Here is a 20,818-nt window from a genome sequence, read left to right as displayed (position 1 = left end):
TTTGTCTCAGTATTATTCGGTGACGACCCACACATGTAACACGTCACCCTGTTGCAAAGGTACAGAAGGTACAATATGATATATTTAAAACACATCTATTTAAAATCAAACTGAGCACATTTAAATGCAACCAATGAAAACATTGCTTAATTGTAAAGACTTTTACTGCACAGTAGAAGAAATTCAGGTAAGTGGAGCAATAGCCAATGAGGTCACATTCTGGAAGTCAGATAAAACCACCCTGGTTGACCAGTCTGCTGATAAATGCAGTATTTATATACAAAAATACACTAGGAACACATCTGTTTTCACTGCAGGAAGTGTATTTCCTGGAATAGCATACCAAAAGATAAGGTGATTTTTGTGTTACATGAATTGATGAATCGTTCCGTAAGTCATTACTAATTACAGAAAAACTGTTTACTCATGACATAGGACTAAATATAAACCTATTTACAGACTAGCTTTCCATCATGCAAACAGCACAATAAACATGATCAAACTTGGAAACCAATCAGTATTGTCACCAATGGTTAACCTAAGAGGTGCCTCCATTCCATGGTTACTCACTCAAGGAGTGGTTTCAGTTTGTTTTAGTTTTGAATTAAAAATGATCAGGTTTAATAAAGCGAGCAAATTTATCAGCTGCATTGCACTAGAAGACTGGCTGTACCTCCTCTACGCACACACACACACACACATATAAATTCTGAGTAGTAAAACTTAGTAGAAATTATATTTTATATAATTGTGTGTGTGTGTGTGTGTGTGTGTGTGTGTGTGTGTGTGTGTGTGTGTGTGTGCACGTGCGTGCGTGTGTGTGTGTGTGCGTGTGTGTGTTGGAAAGGTAACCAGACAAACAAGTAGCTAATGTGCAGCGTAATTCAGAATGTGCGTGACAACACGTGAATTCATTCCTCTTGTTAAATGTTTTTATCTTCATGGCAATGCATGAGGCTCTCCTCACGATATTCAGAGTTGTTCTTTTCCTACTTAGTAAGCAGACACGGACATTTAAATATCCCCTCCCCTAAATGACTGTGAATTGAGTAATCTGCATTGGTATGGCCAATTTTTTTTCCTAAATCAGAACTGCATAGCAATGCATTTCCTGAAAAGTACGGCAAACGTGTTGTGAGGAAAACTGTCATGACTTGTGCATGTAAACGCAACCAATGTTTGCTGTCTGAAGCCAGATGTCAAACAGTAACTTCTCTTGCACAAATCATTCATTATCTGCCATCCTAATGTCAAGTTTAACTTACTGCTCCTGGTAAGTTCTCATGCAATCAAGTCTATTTTACAACTTGTTGCTGAAGGGTGTTCTTCAAACAAACCCCAAAACATCCCTCCTACAACCACCATAAAACACGCCTTTAAAAGGCCTGCAGTGACACAAGGGATCTGTGTCTGTGATTTACTGAGACATTTCCAATACCACTTGAAAGCCCCTGTGTTTTGCAATTTCTCTCATTTTTGTCCTCTTCCTTTATAGTCATATACTGCATAGACAGTTTCCTATATGAGTCTGAATTATTTAATTTCCATATTAAACCTCAGGAAGGCCAAAGGATTAAAGGGAAGATTTAAATCAGCTGGATATTATATCAATGCAAGGAAATGACATTTCAACTGAAAAATAGAAGCACAGACCTATTTTAGCATACATGCCAACGGTCCCTATATGATCGGGACAATCCTGATTTCCAAGCAAATGTCCTGCGTCCCGATGCATAGGAAGAAAGTCCTGATAGTTACCCATAGAAGTGAAAACCACATGCTGTGCTCTTTGTGGGGGAGGGGGGGGGGGGTATGTCTCGGGTAACCCAGGAGGCTTATTGAACAAATTAACCTGGTGCCTATTTTGAATCCTGCTCGAACACACAAACTACCTCACGTAAAACCAGTATGCTTTCAAAGGCATATTAATGATTTATGGGTTTTACTTTTAGTTCATAATAGATGCAACAAAAAAGAGATTGTTTGCACACACTTTCAAGGGGCACTAAAATCTGCATAGTGGGTAGAATGCGCATACAATATGCTGTAGAATTCTCTTTAGCAAACAATAATTGTTAAAAGTTCATGGCAAAGCATAATTTTTTTAAAGGAAGGGCAGAAAACGTTTGTGAGATATAACATTAAACAGTGTTAAATAAACTAACCCCTGGTTAGAGCTCTAACTGTATGCTAAAAATAACTTCCTTTATATTACGAGGAACATTTACATATATTTCATAAACATTATTCTGGAAATAGCAGTGAATTTGCATATGAGCCCATAACTATGACCCAAGCATATGGTCAGGGACTGTAGGAGTCATGTGGCCATGCATTATTATTGCATATGTAACAACAGTGTCAGCTGTTTCTGGACCAATGAATGTATATTTTTAATTAATTGGGCATCTTTAACCACATAAGTGTATGGATAATTTGAATTAAGTAGAAGATTCCTCATCATTATCCATGCTACAAACAGGGAATTGGCTATTTAAGAATCTACAGGAGGAACCTATACAAGCATAAAAGACTCATGCTCTGTTCATGGTCTGTTTCAAATCCAGCATTGTATTTCAAATTCATATTTTTACTGACGTTCACCATCATTAATCATTAAACATTAAACCTAGACTGGAATATGCCAAAAAAACAAAAACAATGGGGCATTGTGCTTTAATCGCTTGTAATAAAACTCTGTTTGCATTTCAATTTCTGCTTTCAAGTCACACTGCTTTTATTTAAACTGTAACTGTTCCTGTATATATTTTATTTTAGGATTTTGTGAGGCTTTTTTTGAGTCTGTCAGAGTGGGCACTGTTCTCACCCACTGCTAGAAACTCATATGAGATGAGACAGCTCATGGTCATATAATACAGTTTATAAAATCCAGAAATCTGACTGAATAACAAGCATTCTAAGATGTTTGGGTACCTATCTCTGCATAACTGATAGACACCGTATTATATGAATCATTAAATAAGAAGGTTCATCATGAGCAAAACACGATTAGAATCCCCTCAACTGAAGTAGCATGCAAACCCCCAATTTCAGCTAATCCCTGCAGCTGCCTCAGAGAGCCAAACTGGCATTTACTTCATAAGCCATTTATGCTGCCAATAATGAAGGCTTGTGATTTTTATTTAAATTAATGCAGGTGTTGTGTGTGGACGTCTGCCTACTTATACTCTGGGCCAGTTTGATCACTGTGGTATTATCCACATTGCCCATCCAGTTTTGATGGACAATGTAGACAATACACAATTCATTTAATTAATTTCAAATCAAATATGTTGCAGTTGTGGTTTTGTTTAAAACAACCTCCTAAAGGTTAGGCATCGAAATTCCATATGCACCATTGGTGAAGCTACTAGCAAATACAGAAAGAATTTCTTCTTTTTTTTCATCATCTGATAAATAATTTGGTGTTCATTGTAAATATTTATTTCCCAGCAGGACGGGGTTGAATCTCCAGTTCTATAGCTGGTGTGGGACTGTGGCAGATTCAGTATTTAAAAACAGGATCTTGTGGCATCAGTCTTCAGTTCAGATTGTGCAGTCTTCTTTATGAAAGACAACAGATTTGAACCAAGTCACAAGCCTTGCTCAGCTCTACCAGAATGTAGTCTGTTAGGAATTCTTACCTGAAGTGTATGGATTACCCCCTTCTGCCAGATCCACATAGTCCAGCAGGCTGACTCGAGGGAGGTGCACTCTCAGAGGTTTGGGTGCAACTGAAAGATCTTCATATAGAGGTTGATACAAGTGCTGATCCTCTGGTTGGTTCTTGAAGTGTGTGTTGTCACTCATATGGACTATATGTTAAACAAAGTCAAAGAAGATACATTTTCTGTCAGATTATTACCACTGTGGTTATTTTCTACTAATACCATTTGAAACTACTATTCTATTTCCATTGCTTCTATGTACTGTACACAAAGACTTCATTATCATTGTAGTACCACAGGATTTCGTAAGGGCAGAACTAATTCACAAAGTCCTGCCAAACAGCACTGGCCATTTTTTAAAAATTATTATTATGACAATGGGGTCTCTGATTGCAATGGGTTTGTATTTCAAATCCCAACAAATTTAAATAAAATGTAACAGCACAGCTGGCAGTTCTTATTGAAAAAAAAAACTTAAAATGATGATTCATAAATCAAAAGAGATCTGCCCTCTTTCTCAGAACGTGGCCAGATGTACCTTTTCAATTGAACGTACTTGGAGCTTGCAGTCTAAGTTTAAAAAAAAGAATCTTGGCTTTCAGAAGCTATAATTACGCATGCTAGCAGCTGTGTGTGTGTGTTATTTTGTAAGACTAATCAGAAACATGTTTGTTTTAAAAAGTAAAAACTTTTTTTTTTTTTTTTTTTTAAGTACAGCCCCACAATGCGAATCCCTTTTATTTTCTCGTGACCACTATAATCTACCAACTGTGAGTGGCTCGTCATGGAGACTGCTGCTGTGGTTATTCTAACAGTACCACCGAATCACAGGCACATCCACCCCTTCAAGGTTTCTTTAGCTATGGCCAACTATTTGGTGGAAAAACAACTCAGCGCTATACATTTCTTGTGATAAATAACTGTAAATAATAGTAAATGTACAGTATATGAATGCTGTATGTTTAAATTGTTTTAGTAAATGCTATTTTATTTAGCTGCAGAACTTCTGACAAACAGCATCTATTTTTTGTCCTAAACACAGAAGAACTCAGTATCTCAGTGTAGATTTGGTCTGCCGCCATAATGGTTTGATTTCAAATCATCGAGTGGCTGTATGGCAACCAGAAGTAATGACAGACTGATTACTGGCTCTCTTTACAGGGAGGAGGGCATTCTGCTGTCTGGCTTCTTGAATCAGTGGCTTTATTATTGGGATACCACTAATAAAGACTGGGGCCTATTGCATGCTTTCTACCCACAGAAGATTCTATAACACTTTTCAAACCGCTGAGAAATGGTGCAGAGCAATAAAGAACATATCAAGAAATGCTATATATATATATATATATATATATATATATATATATATATATATATATATATATATATATATATATATATATATATATTTTAGCTCAAAGAGCCAGCTGCCCAACGTTTCGATATGTTGTACATATCTTTCTCAAGGGAGCCTGTGTTTGAATCCAAACATTGGAGGTATTTATAGGTTTTTGACGGCATGACAACTACTTGTTATTGTTTACATTCAAATTCATGATTTATTCTTACATGATGTAATGGTGTTCTATATATTGTGACATCATTTTTACTTCTATCTTTGAATATGTATTAATTCCAATTAACACTACTTTACATAAACTTATATTTTTATTATATCATGCAATGCTGGCTCTGAGGATCAGTCTAGATTTGGCCTCCCCAGCGCATCAGCATGCACAACTTTTGAATGAATTTTGTTTATTTATTTAAATGTTATATATTTATTGAAGTTAATTAGTTCATTCTTTTCTGTTGAGTCCCGCTGGCATAATCGTGTTCAGTCTATTTATCCATTTACTTTCTTTTATTCTTCTATATGTTGCATTGTCTAATTTGAGCTGTTCTAATACTACAAACTTTACATCATTTATGTCATGTCCCTGACTGGTGAAGTGCTGTACTATTGGTTCATTCATTTTTTTATTTCTAATTAACGAAAGGTGGTTCTGAATTATTTTATATAAAGTAGTTCCAGTCTCTCCAACATATTTGATTTCATCACATTTTTCACAGGCTATTCCATAAACAACATTGCTATTTTTACAGTAGGTATTAGTTTTTAGTGGATATGTGGTGTTCTTATGTTTAATTATATTTTTACGTTTGTCTATGTGTTTACACACTTTACATCTACTAGTGCATATGTTAGTAGAACCTATTTTGTCAATTATTCTTTTATGTTTACTGTGAACTAAAATATCACCTAAATTAGCTTCTCTTTTGAATGCTACAACTATATATATATATATATATATATATATATATATATATATATATATATATATATACATTGAAAATTCTCATTATCTTTCATTTCAATTGTGGATATCACTGTTGTTATTTAATACATTGCATCGTCTTCCAATCTGTATGCGCCAAGAGATGTGAATAACAAAAGTGTAGACAGTAGACATGCTGTAAGACTGGCATAATAATATCTGCACACATATTTAAAAACTGCAATAAAAAACAAAACTGTGCTGCTTTAAGTGGAAAAATAGTATAATTCCTTTGGGCTAGTTACCTCTCTACTTCTATTCTTTCTTTTTATGCTTTTGAAGCTTTAAATTTGCCAACATACGATTTATCAACATATACTGTATACTACTTGTTTACTGAAAAATGTATTCATAAAATGGGTTTTTGTTAAACAAAATAAAAAGTTAAAAAAAAATGTTTCAATACAAAGGTCCTCTGAGCAGACTTTATTGGATTACCTGGACTTTGGACCTAATGCTGGACTCCTGCAGACTAGGAAATATAAATATATAAGGTGACATGTTGAAGACCTGACTAGACTCAAAATATATTTGAATATCATGGAAAATAAATGTGCTGGTATATTGTAGTAGCTTTGCAGCTTTGTTTTAAGGCCTACCAGATCAGTTTCATCTCTTTTTGTTGGTCACTAACATCTTAAACAGGAATGCCTTGCTGAACGGTTATTTTCAAGCAAAAGATGGCTGGTGACAAATTAGTTTTCTGTCCTGGCTCTAGCAAAAGGGTTACAATTTTGAATTACTGTTTTAGCTTGATTCATTTAAAAACATCTCACTTCAGCAGTTGACTGGAGTTATGGCATCGATCAATCAATCTTTATTTTTATACAGTACTGTGCAAAAGTTTTAGGCAGGTGTGAAAAAATGCTGTAAAGTAAGAATGCTTTCAAAAATATACATGTTAATAGATTATATTTATCAATTAACTAAATGCAAAGTGAGTGAACAGAAGAAAAATCTAAATCAAATCCATATTTGGTGTAACCACCCTTTGCCTTCAAAACAGCATCAATTCTTCTAGGTACACTTGCACAAAGTCAGGGATTTTGTAGGCATATAGTCAGGTGTATGATTAAACAATTATACCAAACAGGTGCTAATGGTCATCAATTCAATATGTAGGTTGAAACACAATCATTAACTGAAACAGAAACAGCTGTGTAGGAGGAATAAAACTGGGTGAGGAACAGCCAAACTCAGCTAACAAGGTGAGGTTGCTGAAGACAGTTTACTGTCAAAAGTCATACACCATGGCAAGACTGAGCACAGCAACAAGACACAAGGTAGTTATACTGCATCAGCAAGGTTTCTCCCAGGCAGGAATTTCAAGGCAGACAGGGGTTTCCAGATGTGCTGTCCAAGCTCTTTTGAAGAAGCACAAAGAAACGGGCAACGTTGAGGACCGTAGACGCAGTGGTCGGCCAAGGAAACTTACTGCAGCAGATGAAAGACACATCATGCTTACTTCCCTTCGCAATCGGAAGATGTCGAGCAGTGCCATCAGCTCAGAATTGGCAGAAAACAGTGGGACCCTGGTACACCCATCTACTGTCCGGAGAAGTCTGGTCAGAAGTGGCCTTCATGGAAGACTTGCGGCCAAAAAGCCATACCTCCAACGTGGAAACAAGGCCAAGCGACTCAACTATGCACGAAAACACAGGAACTGGGGTGCAGAAAAATGGCAGCAGGTGCTCTGGACTTGGCTGTAGCAGAAGGCAGTTTGTTCGCCGAAGGGCTGGAGAGCGGTACACGAATGAGTGTCTGCAGGCAACAGTGAAGCATGGTGGAGGTTCCTTGCAAGTTTGGGGCTGAATTTCTGCAAATGGAGTTGGGGATTTGGTCAGAAATAATGGTCTCCTCAATGCTGAGAAGTACAGGCAGATACTTATCCATCATGCAATATTATTATTATTATTATTATTATTCGGATCGGGAGGCAGGGGAGCGTAGCGGAGGTAGAGCCAGTCTTCTAGTGCAGGCGGAGCGGAGAGGTCGAGTGGGGGTGTAGGGAGAGATGAGTGTCTGGAGGTAGCTGGGTGCAGTCTGATCAAGGCATCTGTAGGCTAGTACAAGAGTCTTGAACTGGATGCGAGCGGTGATCGGGAGCCAGTGGAGCGAGCGGAGTAGTTGAGTAGCGTGGGCGAAGCGAGGTAGAGAGAACACCAGGCGAGCAGCAGAGTTCTGGATGAGCTGGAGCGGACGGGTGGCGGACGCAGGGAGGCCAGCCAGGAGGGAGTTGCAGTAGTCTAGGCGGGAGAGTACCAGGGCCTGGACCAGGAGCTGGGTAGCATAGTTGGTGGGGAAGGGTCGGATTCTTCGGATGTTGCTCAGGAAGAATCTGCAAGTGCGTGCCAGAGTGGAGATGTGCTGGGAATAAGAGAGGCAGGGGTCCAGGGTGACTCCAAGGTTCTTAGCTGAGGAAGAGGGAGAGAGTGTGGTAGATTCCAGAGGAACAGAGATAGAGAGATCAGAGGAGGGGGTGGAGGAGGGAAAGAAAAGGAGGTCAGATTTAGAGAGGTTGAGTTTGAGGTGATGCGAGTGCATCCAGGAGGAAATAGGAGACAGACAGGTAGAGATATGGGAGGAGATGGTGGAGTCAGAGGTGGGGAAGGAGAGGAAAATCTGAGCATTATCAGCATAGAAATGGTATGAGAAACCATAGGATGCGATGAGGGGGCCCAGGGAGCGGGTGTAGAGAGAGAACAGGAGAGGACCCAAGACTGACCCTTGGGGGACTCCAGTTAAGAGAGGGTGAGGTGTGGAGGTTGCTCCACGCCAGGTTACCTGGTAAGTGCGGTTGGAGAGGTAGGAGGAGAACCAGGCCAGAGCAGTGCCAGAGATCCCCAGGTCAGCGAGAGATGATAGTAGAATAGAGTGATCAACAGTGTCAAAGGCAGCAGAGAGGTCGAGGAGAATTAGGACAGAGGAGAGAGAGGCAGCTCGGGCACACTTAAGTGAGTTGGTGACAGACAGGAGGGCGGTTTCAGTGGAGTGAGCAGAGCGGAAGCCAGATTGGAGAGGGTCAAACAGAGAGTGGTTGGACAGGAAAGCAGAGAGCTGGCGGTGTACAGTCCGCTCGAGGGTTTTGGAGAGGAAGGGTAGGAGGGAGACAGGACGGTAGCTCTGGAGGGAGGTGGGGTTTTTTGAGGAGGGGAGTGATAGAGGCTTTTTTGAAGGCAGAGGGGAAGATGCCAGAAAGTAGAGAGGTGTTGAGGAGGGAGGAGATGAAGGGGAGTAGAGCAGGAGCAGCAGCTTGAAAGAGGTGAGTGGGGAGGGGGTCCAAGGCACACGTGGTGGGTTTGTGACCCTGGAGCAGGGAGGAGAGGTCAGAGTCTGAGAGGGGCAAGAAGGTGGAGAGGGAGGGCGAGTTAGTAGGGGATGTAGTGGGTGTAGGGGTTGGAGCAGGAGGGGGTGCGGGGGAGGGAGAGGTGTTAAAGAGTTTGCGGATATCTGAGATTTTAGAAGAGAAGGAGGCAAAGTCGTCAGGGGAGATAGAGGAGGGAGGAGGAGGGGGGGAGTGTTTAGGAGGGAGGAGAAGGTAGAGAATAGTTTACGTGGGTTGTTAGTGGAGGCTTGGATTACAATACCATCAGGGAGGCATCTGATTGGCCCCAAATTTATTCTGCAGCATGACAACGACCCCAAACATACAGTGAAAGTCATTAAGAACTATCTTCAGCGTAAAGAAGAACAAGGAGTCCTGGAAGTGATGGTATGGCCCCCACAGAGCCCTGATCTCAACATCATCAAGTCTGTCTGGGATTACATGAAGAGAGAGAAGCAACTGAGGCTGCCTAAATCCACAGAAAAACTGTGGTTAGTTCTCCAAGATGTTTGGGCCAACCTACCTGCCGAGTTCCTTCAGAAACTGTGTGCAAGTGTACCTAGAAGAATTGATGCTGTTTTGAAGGCAAAGGGTGGTCACACCAAATATTGATTTGATGTAGATTTTTCTTCTGTTCACTCACTTTGCATTTTGTTAATTGATAAATATAAACTATTAACATGTCTATTTTTGAAAGCATTCTTACTTTACAGCATTTTTTCACAGCTGCCTAAAACTTTTGCAGAGTACTGTATATGACACCTTTCACAACAGATCACCGCAAAGCACTTTACAATGATAAAAACATTAATAAATATTACATAAAGTAACAATAAGCAGTAAAAATGAACAACAGAATAAAAACATAACAATAAAACAGTAGAACAAGCAAGACATGGTAAGAAAACATTTAAAGATATAAAATAGATTATAAAAATGTGTTTTTAATCTAGTTTTGAAGGCAGCAACAGTGGGAGCTTTCCTTACAGAGCAAGGCAGGTCATTCAATAATTTAGGGGCTTTATAGCTGAATGCTCTACCACCTGTGTTTTTTTCTGAATTTTGGGGAAAGTAAGTAACCCGGCATCCTGTGATTGGCGTGAGCTTCTAGGAACATATGAGGTTAAAAGATAATAAGTAAGATGGGGCAAGGCCATAGGTTAAAAGCAGCACCTTAAAATCTATACTAAACTGGAAAGGTAATGTGCTAGAACAGGGGTAATGTGTTCTTGTCTGTTAGTCCCGGTTAAAACTCTAGCAGCAGCATTTTGTACAAGTTGCGTGTAGGTCAGCAAACCAGAAGGGAAGTGGGTGCCTCCGGATCCAACATAATGTCTGCAGAACCAGAGGCGCCCTCCGCCCTCCACCCTCCGCCCTCCGCCCTCCGCCCTCCGCCCTCCGCCCTCCGCCCTCCGCCCTCCACCAGTGCCAGGAGCAGGCTCTATTGTTATTATTTATTATTATTTATTTGTTAGCAGATGCCCTTATCCCGGGCGACTTACAATTGTTACAAGATATCACATTATTTTTACATACAAGTACCCATTTATACAGTTGGGTTTTTACTGGAGCAATCTAGGTAAAGTACCTTGCTCAAGGGTACAGCAGCAGTGTCCTCCACTGGGGATTGAACCCACGACCCTCCGGTCAAGAGTCCAGAGCCCTAACCACTACTCCACACTGCTGCCCTATAATAATTTTATTGTTGTAATATTATTAAAGCTGTAATCAATAATTTGCTCTGACTTAATGATGTCTCTAAAGGTAGATATGCATTCTTCAAGTGAGTATATTTTAACTTTTCAGCTCTGGATTGACCTTACATTTTCGACATGTAAAATTGCTTCCATACTCAGTACAGCCAATGACCACGAACATATTACATGATATGCATTGCATAGCTTTTTTCACCTCATTATCGACTGATGTCATGGTTGAAACTATAAGTAAAAGGGAGAACGGTTTCTGGTTTCACTCACTCGCTATCCTGGAGTCAGGTAGTCTTTCCATGTGCTACTTGTCCACTGCCCACCTGCTGCCAAACTGCTGCCGCCATACCACAGGGGTAAATGTAATACTTTGAAAATGATATAGCCTGGAAGGCCAGCTTCAGTTTAAAACAGTATTAAGGACCAAGTCCTGCTGGGTTTAGTAATGGTAAAGTATACTTAACATTGCAGTCAATGTAATGATGTCCTTTAAGTGGTAGGTGTGAGGGTGGAGTTCCAGGGGTTGCTTTCACTGATGGTCTATACTGAGCTTGCTGCCCTAACAGATTTTTAATGTGTACAGGAAATACAATTCTGAAAATAGATATTGCGTGCCCTATATTACAGTGGTACTTTCAGTAATTCAGTTCAGGGTTTTTATTTAATCCTTCCCAAATAAATGCTGTTTGGTGATCTGGTAGTGGATTTAGAGTGGTCCAAACCACTGGCCATCTGCTACTAATCCCTCTAAATGCTAATTGCAGGGCACTTCATGCTTTTCAGCTCTACCCATATCTTCTTTTGGGGTTTTTCAATGACTCCCGAGTAAGAAGATATAATTAAGTTATTCAGCAGTATATTATTGCCTGGTATATATTAAATCAGACACTTGCTGTTTTGTCAGCAGCTGATGGCATACGGCAGATACAATATCAGTACTGCAGTGATGCCACTGCTTTATCAATGGAAATTAGAAGGCTCAAATTACACCCATGATATCTGTAGATGGTAGGAATTACTGCATTCACATTTACTATCCTATTCACAATCGAGGACTGGACAAATGTTGCTTTTTAGAACTGCATTGCTGATAATTATTACAAAGGTGAAAGCAATTTATGCAATTGATCCTATGCTAAACATGCATATTAAGGCATTGTTGTCTTATCTTCCAGACTCTGTGGTACCGTGTGGTACTTATTATCTCCTATTAAGCCCTGAGCTGTGTGGAATATTTGTTGTCCAGTTGTTCACCTTTATAAATATCTTGGTATAGATAATTTACCCATCTTCAAATATGAGCAAAAAGATACCATTGGAGATCACATTCATGATCAGATCACAGTCTGGGTGATCTTACTGTTACAGCCTTTAGTCTAGGAGCCAGATATTGGACTCTTTTTCCAAGAGTATAATGTATGTATGTTTTGTCAAAAGAAAGGTTAAGGAATAATAACTTACGACATATATTCTAGACAAATGGAGTTGTCACCTTCAAATATGACTTCCAAGAATGCTACTACTGCCTTTAAAATAACGTTCATAATAAATTCCAAAGTCGGTTCCAGTTTCAGGATGGAAAAGGCCATCGATTTGATTCTATTAACCAGGACTTAATTAAGACAAGGGCTATCAGAATTCTATTATATTATAACTGTATTGTTCCAATAATCTGACAGTTCTTCTAATATGCACATGTTTCTCTTAATTTCCACTTACAATGAAGAAGAGACTTTTGGGGGTCTTGTGATTGTCTTTATATCAATCTAATAAATAGACTTCAAATTATTATGTTCATGCGAAACCTGAATTGTACCTGCATCTTTCAGCTTATTCAAAGTTTTCTTATCCAAGTTAACTGACCAGCTGGACAGGTAGTGCTTTGCAGAGTAGCCAGGTTGCATTCTGCAATTTTCATGGAGAGCGCTCTTGGGGTCCACCAGTAGTAAGGAACTGTGATTCTGTGGTTTTAAACACCATGGGAAAAGATTAGCTTGAGGGTATACTGTGTAATCAATATTATATGAAAAGTACATACTACAGTTCTTAAGTAAAAATCTGCTTCCCCTAGATAATTTTCTGATGAATCTGAATGAGCTGAAGCTGGAGTTGCCAACCTCCAGCCCAGAGGCCGTACCCAGATCTCCAGAGTTTGAGTCTGGCTTCTCGCCCTCTCTGAAGAAACCAGAATCATTTGGCAGGCAAATGCTACTGGCAGCCATTACTTAACCTTGGGATATAGCGAGAGGCTCTCTCTCTCTCTCTCTCTCTCTCTCTCTCTCTCTCTCTCTCTCTCTCTCTCTCTCTCTCTCTCTCTCTCTCTCTCTCTCTTTCTCATATAAGCTATACAACTTTGGCCAAAAGTTTGCATCACCTAGAATTTTAGGATTGAAACACAATTAAACAAAAGCAATTATAACTTTGAATATAAGGCTCTTTTAGTCATACAGGTTCAGAGGACTAGTTTAAAAATTATTTCCAGAAGCCTCTGGTTAAAGCTGACTGTTTTTTTAAGGGGAATGTACCATTTAAACAGTTTAGCCATCTTGGTAAACCTTATTTGCTTAAGCTTTTTTCAAATATACAAGTGAATATATTCTGTAACAGGGGTTCGCTATGGAATAAGGTTATCAGCCCTCAGCTAAACCAAAGAGGGGCCCTATTTTATTTATCCTCTCTGGCTTTAATTTGCATTTACAGATATACACCTATATTGACCATGAAATATCTGTATTCTCTGGCAATCCCCCACATGTGTCTAGTTACCAATAAGATATATTTCAGGATATGGTTCATTGGAGGATCTTTAGAAAGCTACAGCATAATCACATAACAATAAGGGAACAGCAGGACTTGTACTGCAGCTTTCTATTGCCATGAGAGTACAATCCGTACTGCTAGGTTTCAATTTAGAGCAATATGTATAATTCTCTGTAGGCGAGGGATCTATTCAGTTTCACAGAAGTACTCCTTTTACTCATCAAAGAAATTCCATCTCAACAACATCGTCTGAATTCCTGATGAACACGAATGACAGAAGCCAGACCTGTGTTTGGTGTGTGGATATTTGTAGGATGTAGCCAATAATAAAGTGAAGGAAACATTTCTGCATAGCTACCAACAACAATTAAAAACAAAAGACCTCTATATTTGTAGGTCATTTCACATGTGGTCGTCATAGCAAACTGGTACCTGAGATTTTAGCTTCACCTTTGTCTGCTTCATTTATTAAGCTGGTGTGTTTTCTGAATGCATATGGACTTGTTTCTGTACAAAAATGTCTGTACTTCTGTGACAGGCTGGCTGCAGGGAGGAACTCAGACCAGAGAGAGAAACACACAGACAGACGGTGGTGATGAGTAATGCTGAGTGCAATGGTGGCACTCAGCGTTTATTAAAGGAAATAAAAGGTTTAAACAGAACACAAAAACAGGACACGGCACTTCACGCCAAAATAAAGAGACAAACAAAACGGACTATACAGTAAACAGACAGTGCACGGACAGACACACAAACAAACACGGTGAGTTTTAAATAAACAAGTATCGTGCTGGTCCAACCAGCACGTAATAGCAATTGATATTTAAACTTTAACTTTTATTTCTCCTCTCTCACCCGTTCTCCACTCTCGAACACCCAACCCCGAGTGAGTCAAACGTGCATCTATATATACTGTTGTGCTGGGATTCAATTACTAATTAATTATTCACTTGAATCCCAGCACGTGAATTAATTCTGTGCAACCCCGTGCTCACATACTATACTTTAAATGCACGTGAAGTGATAGTGCAATCCCGTGCCTAAATACAATTACATCTTAAATAACTTGTGCTGCACACACCAATTTATATCCCGTGCAGCCATCTCTATACACCAACATTTACACACAACACGTAACATACAACATATAACACACAAATGCACACGGGGCGGGGCACATTGCCACAACTTCTTATTTAGAAAAAAAAAAACAGTAAAAAATGTAACTGGTTTGTAAATAGGCATCAGAGGCTGGCTGAATTGAATCAACGGCATGGTTGACGCAAAAGCTTATGGGCCATTAAAGAAACACAACTATGCCAACCTTAAATTCAAAGCAACCCATTTATGAGAGAGAGGGGAATTTTGCTTTAAAAACAATACTTACTTGATGGCATCTGTATTTGAGAATGGCATTTGACAAGCTGCTCAGGGTCTGCAGCTGTTCCGTTACATTCCTGCTAAGGGACTCTGCACCCTTTTCTTTTCTTCGCCTCTTGGGTTTTATCTTTTCAGCCTTGAGGGCCAGGTCTTCTGAATACAGAGCAAGTGCTCCTTTTTTTGTGGCGATCGTCTTGGTTACAGGAACAGCTCTAGGTTTTTGCTTAGAGGTCATTTGATATGGAGCTGTTACATGGTGAAGAGGAGGCAGGTACAGTTTCTCTGAGCTCTGTTCAAGTCTTCTGTTCAAGTTTAAATAGTCCTAGGGGGAAACAGAAATGCACTGTTGTAAAAGTAAGTTAAAGCATGTATCATTTTTCACAAACTTTAGATTCAATTTTGCCACTTCATGATGTGTTACTGAACTATAATCTGTAGCAATTGCAATAGACAATACAACATTGACAGTCTACAAAGCAGTTAATTTAAACTGCCATTGCAATTTAAACTGAACTCCAGGTGACCTGAAATATCTGGAAGTTTTTAAGTTACATTTTCTTATGTAAAAGTACATTTAATATAAAGAGTTCAGGGACAAATTGTACTAAAAAAATATTATAGTTCAATTGCATGTTAAACCAACATTCAGAATACTGTCACTGTTATATTCTGGCTGTACAACAGTCCCCAAAACAAGGTCACATGACATGACCAGCAGTTTCTGGTCCATTCGGCCCATCTTGCTCGTTTGGTTATTAGTAGCGTATTGATCCCCGAATCTCATCAAGCAGCTTCTTGAAGGATCCCAGGGTATGAGCTTCAACAACATTACTGGGGAGTTGGTTCCAGACCCTCACAATTCTCTGTGTAAAAAAGTGCCTCCTGTTTTCTGTTCTGAATGCCTCTTTATCTAATCTCCATTTGTGACCGCTGGTCCTTGTTTCTTTTTCCAGGTCGAAAAAGTTCCCTGAGTTGACATTGTCAATACCTTTTAGAATTTTGAATGCTTGAATCAGATCACCGCGTAGTCTTCTTTGTTCAAGAATATATTCAATTTTTTTAGCCTGTCTGCATACGACATGCCTTTTAAACCTGGGATAATTCTGGTCGCTCTATCCTTTTTGTAATGAGGTGACCAGAACTGAACACAATATTCTAGATGAGGTCTTACTAATGCATTGTAAAGTTTTAACATTGCTTCCCTTGATTTAAATTCAATACTTGTCACAATATATCCGAGCATCTTGTTGGCCTTTTTTATAGCTTCCCCACATTGTCTAGATGAAGACATTTCTGAGTCAACATAAACTCCTAGGTCTTTTTCATAGATTCCTTCTTCAATTTCAGTATCTCCCATATGATATTTATAACGCACATTTTCATTGCCTGCGTACAGTACCTTACATTTTTCTCTACTAAATGTAATTTGCAATGTGTCTGCCCAGTTTTGAATGCTGTCTAGATCATTTTGAATAACCTTTGCTGCTGCAACAGCATTTGCCACTCCTCCTATTTTTGTGTCGTCTGCAAATTTAACAAGTTTGCTTACTATACCAGAATCTAAATCATTAATGTATATTAGGAATAACTGAGGACCTAATACTGATCCCTGTGGTACACCACTGGTTACCTCGCTCCATTTTGAGGTTTCTCCTCTAATCAGTGCTTTCTGTTTTCTACATGTTAACCACTACCTAATCCATGTGCATGCATTTCCTTGAATCCCTACTGCGTTCAGTTTGAGAATTAATCTTTTATGCAGGACTTTGTGGAAAGCTTTCTGGAAATCTAAATAAACCATGTTCTATGCTTTGCAATTATCCATTGTCGATGTTGCATCCTCAAAAAAATCAAGCAGGTTAGTTAGACATGATCTCCCTTCCCTAAAACCATGCTGACTGTCTACCAGGATACTTTTACCATGTAGGTAATTTTCCATTTTGGATCTTATTACAGTTTCCATAAGTTTACATATAATAGAAGTCAGGCATATTGGTCTGTAGTTACCTGGTTCGGTTTTGTCTCCCTTTTTGTGGATCGGTATTACGTTTGCAATTTTCCAGTCTGTCGGTACAACCCCTGTGTCAAGAGACTGTTGCATGATCTTGGTTAGCGGTTTGTAAATAACTTCTTTCATTTATTTGAGTACTACTGGGAGGATCTCATCCAGTCCAGGGGATTTGTTTATTTTAAGAACTCCTACTCCCTTTAACACTTCTGCCTCTGTTATGCTAAAGTTATTTAAAACTGGATAGGAACAGGTCGACATGTGGGGCATGCTGTCCATATCCTCCTTTGTAAAAACTTGTGAAAAGTAATAATTTCATATATTTGCTATTTTTTTTTCTTCATCTGTGATTTTGCCATTTGTGACATTTAACCTCCTCTTTGAATGTTCTCTTGCTGTTATAGTATTGGAAAAACATTTTGGAATTGGTTTTAGCCCCCTTAGCAATGTTCATTTCTATCTCTCTCTTGGCCTTTCTAACTTCCTTTTTGACTTGCATTTGCAGTTCCAAGTACTCTTTCTGTGTACTTTGTTTTTGGTCCCTTTTAAACACTCTATAAAGTGCCTTTTTTTGCTGAATATTTTTTTAAATTAATCTATTAAACCATTTTGGCCATTTTGTTTTAGGTTTAGATTTGTCTAGTTTTGGGATGCGCCTCTAGTACTACATTTTTAAAAAACAGCCATCCGTTTTCTCTATTTTACTCCAATCTACTTCTGTTAGTCTCTGTTTCATACCTTCATCGTTTGCTTTTCTAAAATTGTAAACCTTAGCTTTAGTCATTATTTTGGGGTTTTAAAAATCACTTCAAATGAGACCATGTTGTGGTCTGAGTTTGCCAATGGCTCTCTGACCTCTGTTTTAGTTATTCTGTCTTCTGTCTTCTTTATTTGAAAAGACTAAATCAAGGCATGCTTCCCCTCTAGTTGGTGCCATGACAAATTGCGTTAGGAAGCAGTCATTTGTCATTTCCACCATTTCAATTTCGTTCACTCCGCCTGGGATATCTTAACCATCCTAAATGTTTTCCTTTTCTCAGTTTAATTTCATATCCAACACAAGACAGCACAAAATGATAACTTTTAATAAAGTACAGGAAGTCACCAGTATGTAATAATTGCCACCCTATTTCAGTATTTACTTTTGCTATCAAAATTCCAAGAAAACAGCCAGCTTGTTAAATCACACAATACAAGCAACCCATAAAACTACATCTCACAGGACCATAAGATGTAATAAAGTATGGTATATAACTTGTAAATAGTCAAAAGGTCTTTATACCCTGCTTATTTAATATGGGAAATAGATATGCAGCCGAGTGCACACTGTGGACAGGTGGAGCTTCAATGCAGGTGACCTTTGACTAAGGTTTAAAACAAATGTTAACCCAATGTAATCAGCCTGTGGTGACTGCACTTTTACAATACATAGGCAACTTCCACTTAGCCATGCAAAATGTCATTATTTTATTAACCTGTCTGAGACCATTCTTTCTATTGAAGTGAATGCAAGCTGATGAGTATTACTGCAGCTACTCTTAAATGGTTTATCTCATATCTGTCTATTTCCTTCAGTTCAGAATTTTAATTCTGTTATCTGACAACCCTAAGCTAAGGGTCAATTGTTGGTTCCCTCTTACTTAGTTATCCATATGTTTCCTTATGCGTACAATGCTGCTAGATGTATTGCCAATCCTCTGGGAAACAAAGGTCTTTCTAAAGAAACTTGGTATTCTCTACAATGAAATGTGTTTGCTGATAACATTAAAGGGGAACTGTACTCAGAATAACAAGGCTGTCTAAATGCTGTGTATAGATAACAAATGTGTCTTGCTGCACCAATTTTGTTAAAAAGTCAAGCGTTTGGCCAATATTTAAATTTTTTTGTCAGCTTTCTGGGTCAGCTGGAAATGCAGGCCGCCGCCATATTGGATCCTTTCTGGTGCTGCTGTTACGTCATATCATTGACAGCCACCCACACCAGTGAATGCTGGTGAATTATGCAAAGCATTCGGGTGCAAAAATAACAAAAGGAAAAATAGAAACAAAAAGGATGTTTGTGTGCCTAAGCCTTTAAACCAACTAAGCAATGGCTACATATTGTACGAACGGGACAGCCGCTCAATAGAATACTATGTGTGACTATAGAGCGAGTCAACGACAGGACGTCACACAAAGAACAACGGAAGAGAGCTCCAATACATTCAATGTTAATTTGTTTTAATGGTTTTTATATGATTTTCTGCTCAAGGAGAGGCTGGAAATGTGTCAAAAGCTTTAGTTAACATGTTTTCTATTGAAATGATTATATATTCATTTGCATTACAGTTCTCCTTTAAACAACATTGGTCTGAAGATTTTAAATGTCTGTTGTTTTTTAAAAATTAAAAATAATATTCAACCACTAAATTCCCCTGAAGAAGTCTCTCTGCTTAAGATGTTCATATGATCAAAAATAGTACTTGCTTACTTCAGTACCAGTTATTGTTTTATGTGTAAACTCACACTATACAGGGAAAGCATGTCAAATATTACAATGTTTGTATAAGGGACCATCGGCTCCTGAATTCCCCAGAAAATCAAAAGGTGGTGTGAGTGGATGGACACCCCAATAATAATGCTAAATGACCACTAATAAAGTATAACTGCTGTGATACATTTATGCACCACGTGAATTTAACCAGACAGTATGCATACTGCAATTAACTTTAACATAAGGACTAGCACGCTTTTAATATTTGAATACATTGTTTTATTTTTCTGTGGACTTGAGGTTATGCGCATTTCATATTTTTAACATTGATTTTGACAATAGTTTATTTGACAATAATTTATAGGATTGTAAGTTACCCAATGCCCTCAATTGCCTAAATATATATGCTTCCATACACAAACTCTCAAGCTTACAATTATAAATTATATAATATATTGAATATATAGTCCACGTTTACGGATGCCTTGGGGCGTTGTGAAGCACGAGACAAAGTCGAGTGAGTCCAACCCCCGAGAAGTCTGTATATTCAACATATAAAGGGCAGCAGTGTGGAGTAGTGGTTAGGGCTCTGGACTCTTGACTGGAAGGTCGTGGGTTCAATCCCTGGTAGGGGACACTGCTGCTGTACCCTTGAGCAAGGTACTTTACCTAGATTGCTCCAGTAAAAACCCAACTGTATATATGGGTAATTGTATGTAAAAAAAATAATGTGATATCTTGTAACAATTGTAAGTCGCCCTGGATAAGGGCGTCTGCTAATAAATAAATAATAATAATAAAGACGCACTGAAGGGCCTTATTGCATTCATAATCCAGGTCAAACTGTGGAGTTGTAGAAAAAAAAAGCATAAAATCATGTTATGGGCAAAAAATTATTAGTTTTTTTTAACCTTATGCCAATAAAGTAGTCCCATTTATAACTTACACTAAGTTGAGCTGAGTAAATACATTTTATTGGAACATGCAAAAGAAAATACATCTGTATTTTTGATATTGTGGACATTGCCATTGAAAAAATACACCAGGGGGCGGAGTTGAGACGGCACTGAGTTATTTTTTTTTTTCCCAGTGTAGACACACTTTTTGAGCAGAAGAGACGGGAGGAATAAAAATAAATAAAACGACGCCTTGGATT

General features: G+C 38.7%; 1 protein-coding gene across 1 annotated transcript in view; it reads right to left on the bottom strand.

The window, feature by feature from the left end:
* LOC131737005 (uncharacterized) overlaps positions 1–13,263 on the bottom strand; it is a 104,232-nt gene extending 90,969 nt beyond the window's left edge. Inside the window, exons 1-3 of the mRNA XM_059023424.1 lie at positions 13,159–13,263; positions 12,858–13,002; positions 3,645–3,815 (exon numbers count right to left, since the gene is read on the bottom strand). Coding sequence (XP_058879407.1) covers positions 3,645–3,815; positions 12,858–13,002; positions 13,159–13,263 — 421 coding nt within the window. The remainder of the gene's footprint in view (positions 1–3,644; positions 3,816–12,857; positions 13,003–13,158) is intronic.
* Positions 13,264–20,818: the final 7,555 nt, after the last annotated feature.

This window comes from Acipenser ruthenus, chromosome 4 (genome assembly GCF_902713425.1).
Source record: "Acipenser ruthenus chromosome 4, fAciRut3.2 maternal haplotype, whole genome shotgun sequence".
Classification (NCBI taxonomy): Eukaryota; Metazoa; Chordata; class Actinopteri; order Acipenseriformes; family Acipenseridae; genus Acipenser; species Acipenser ruthenus.
This window is presented reverse-complemented; position numbering and strand designations above follow the sequence as displayed.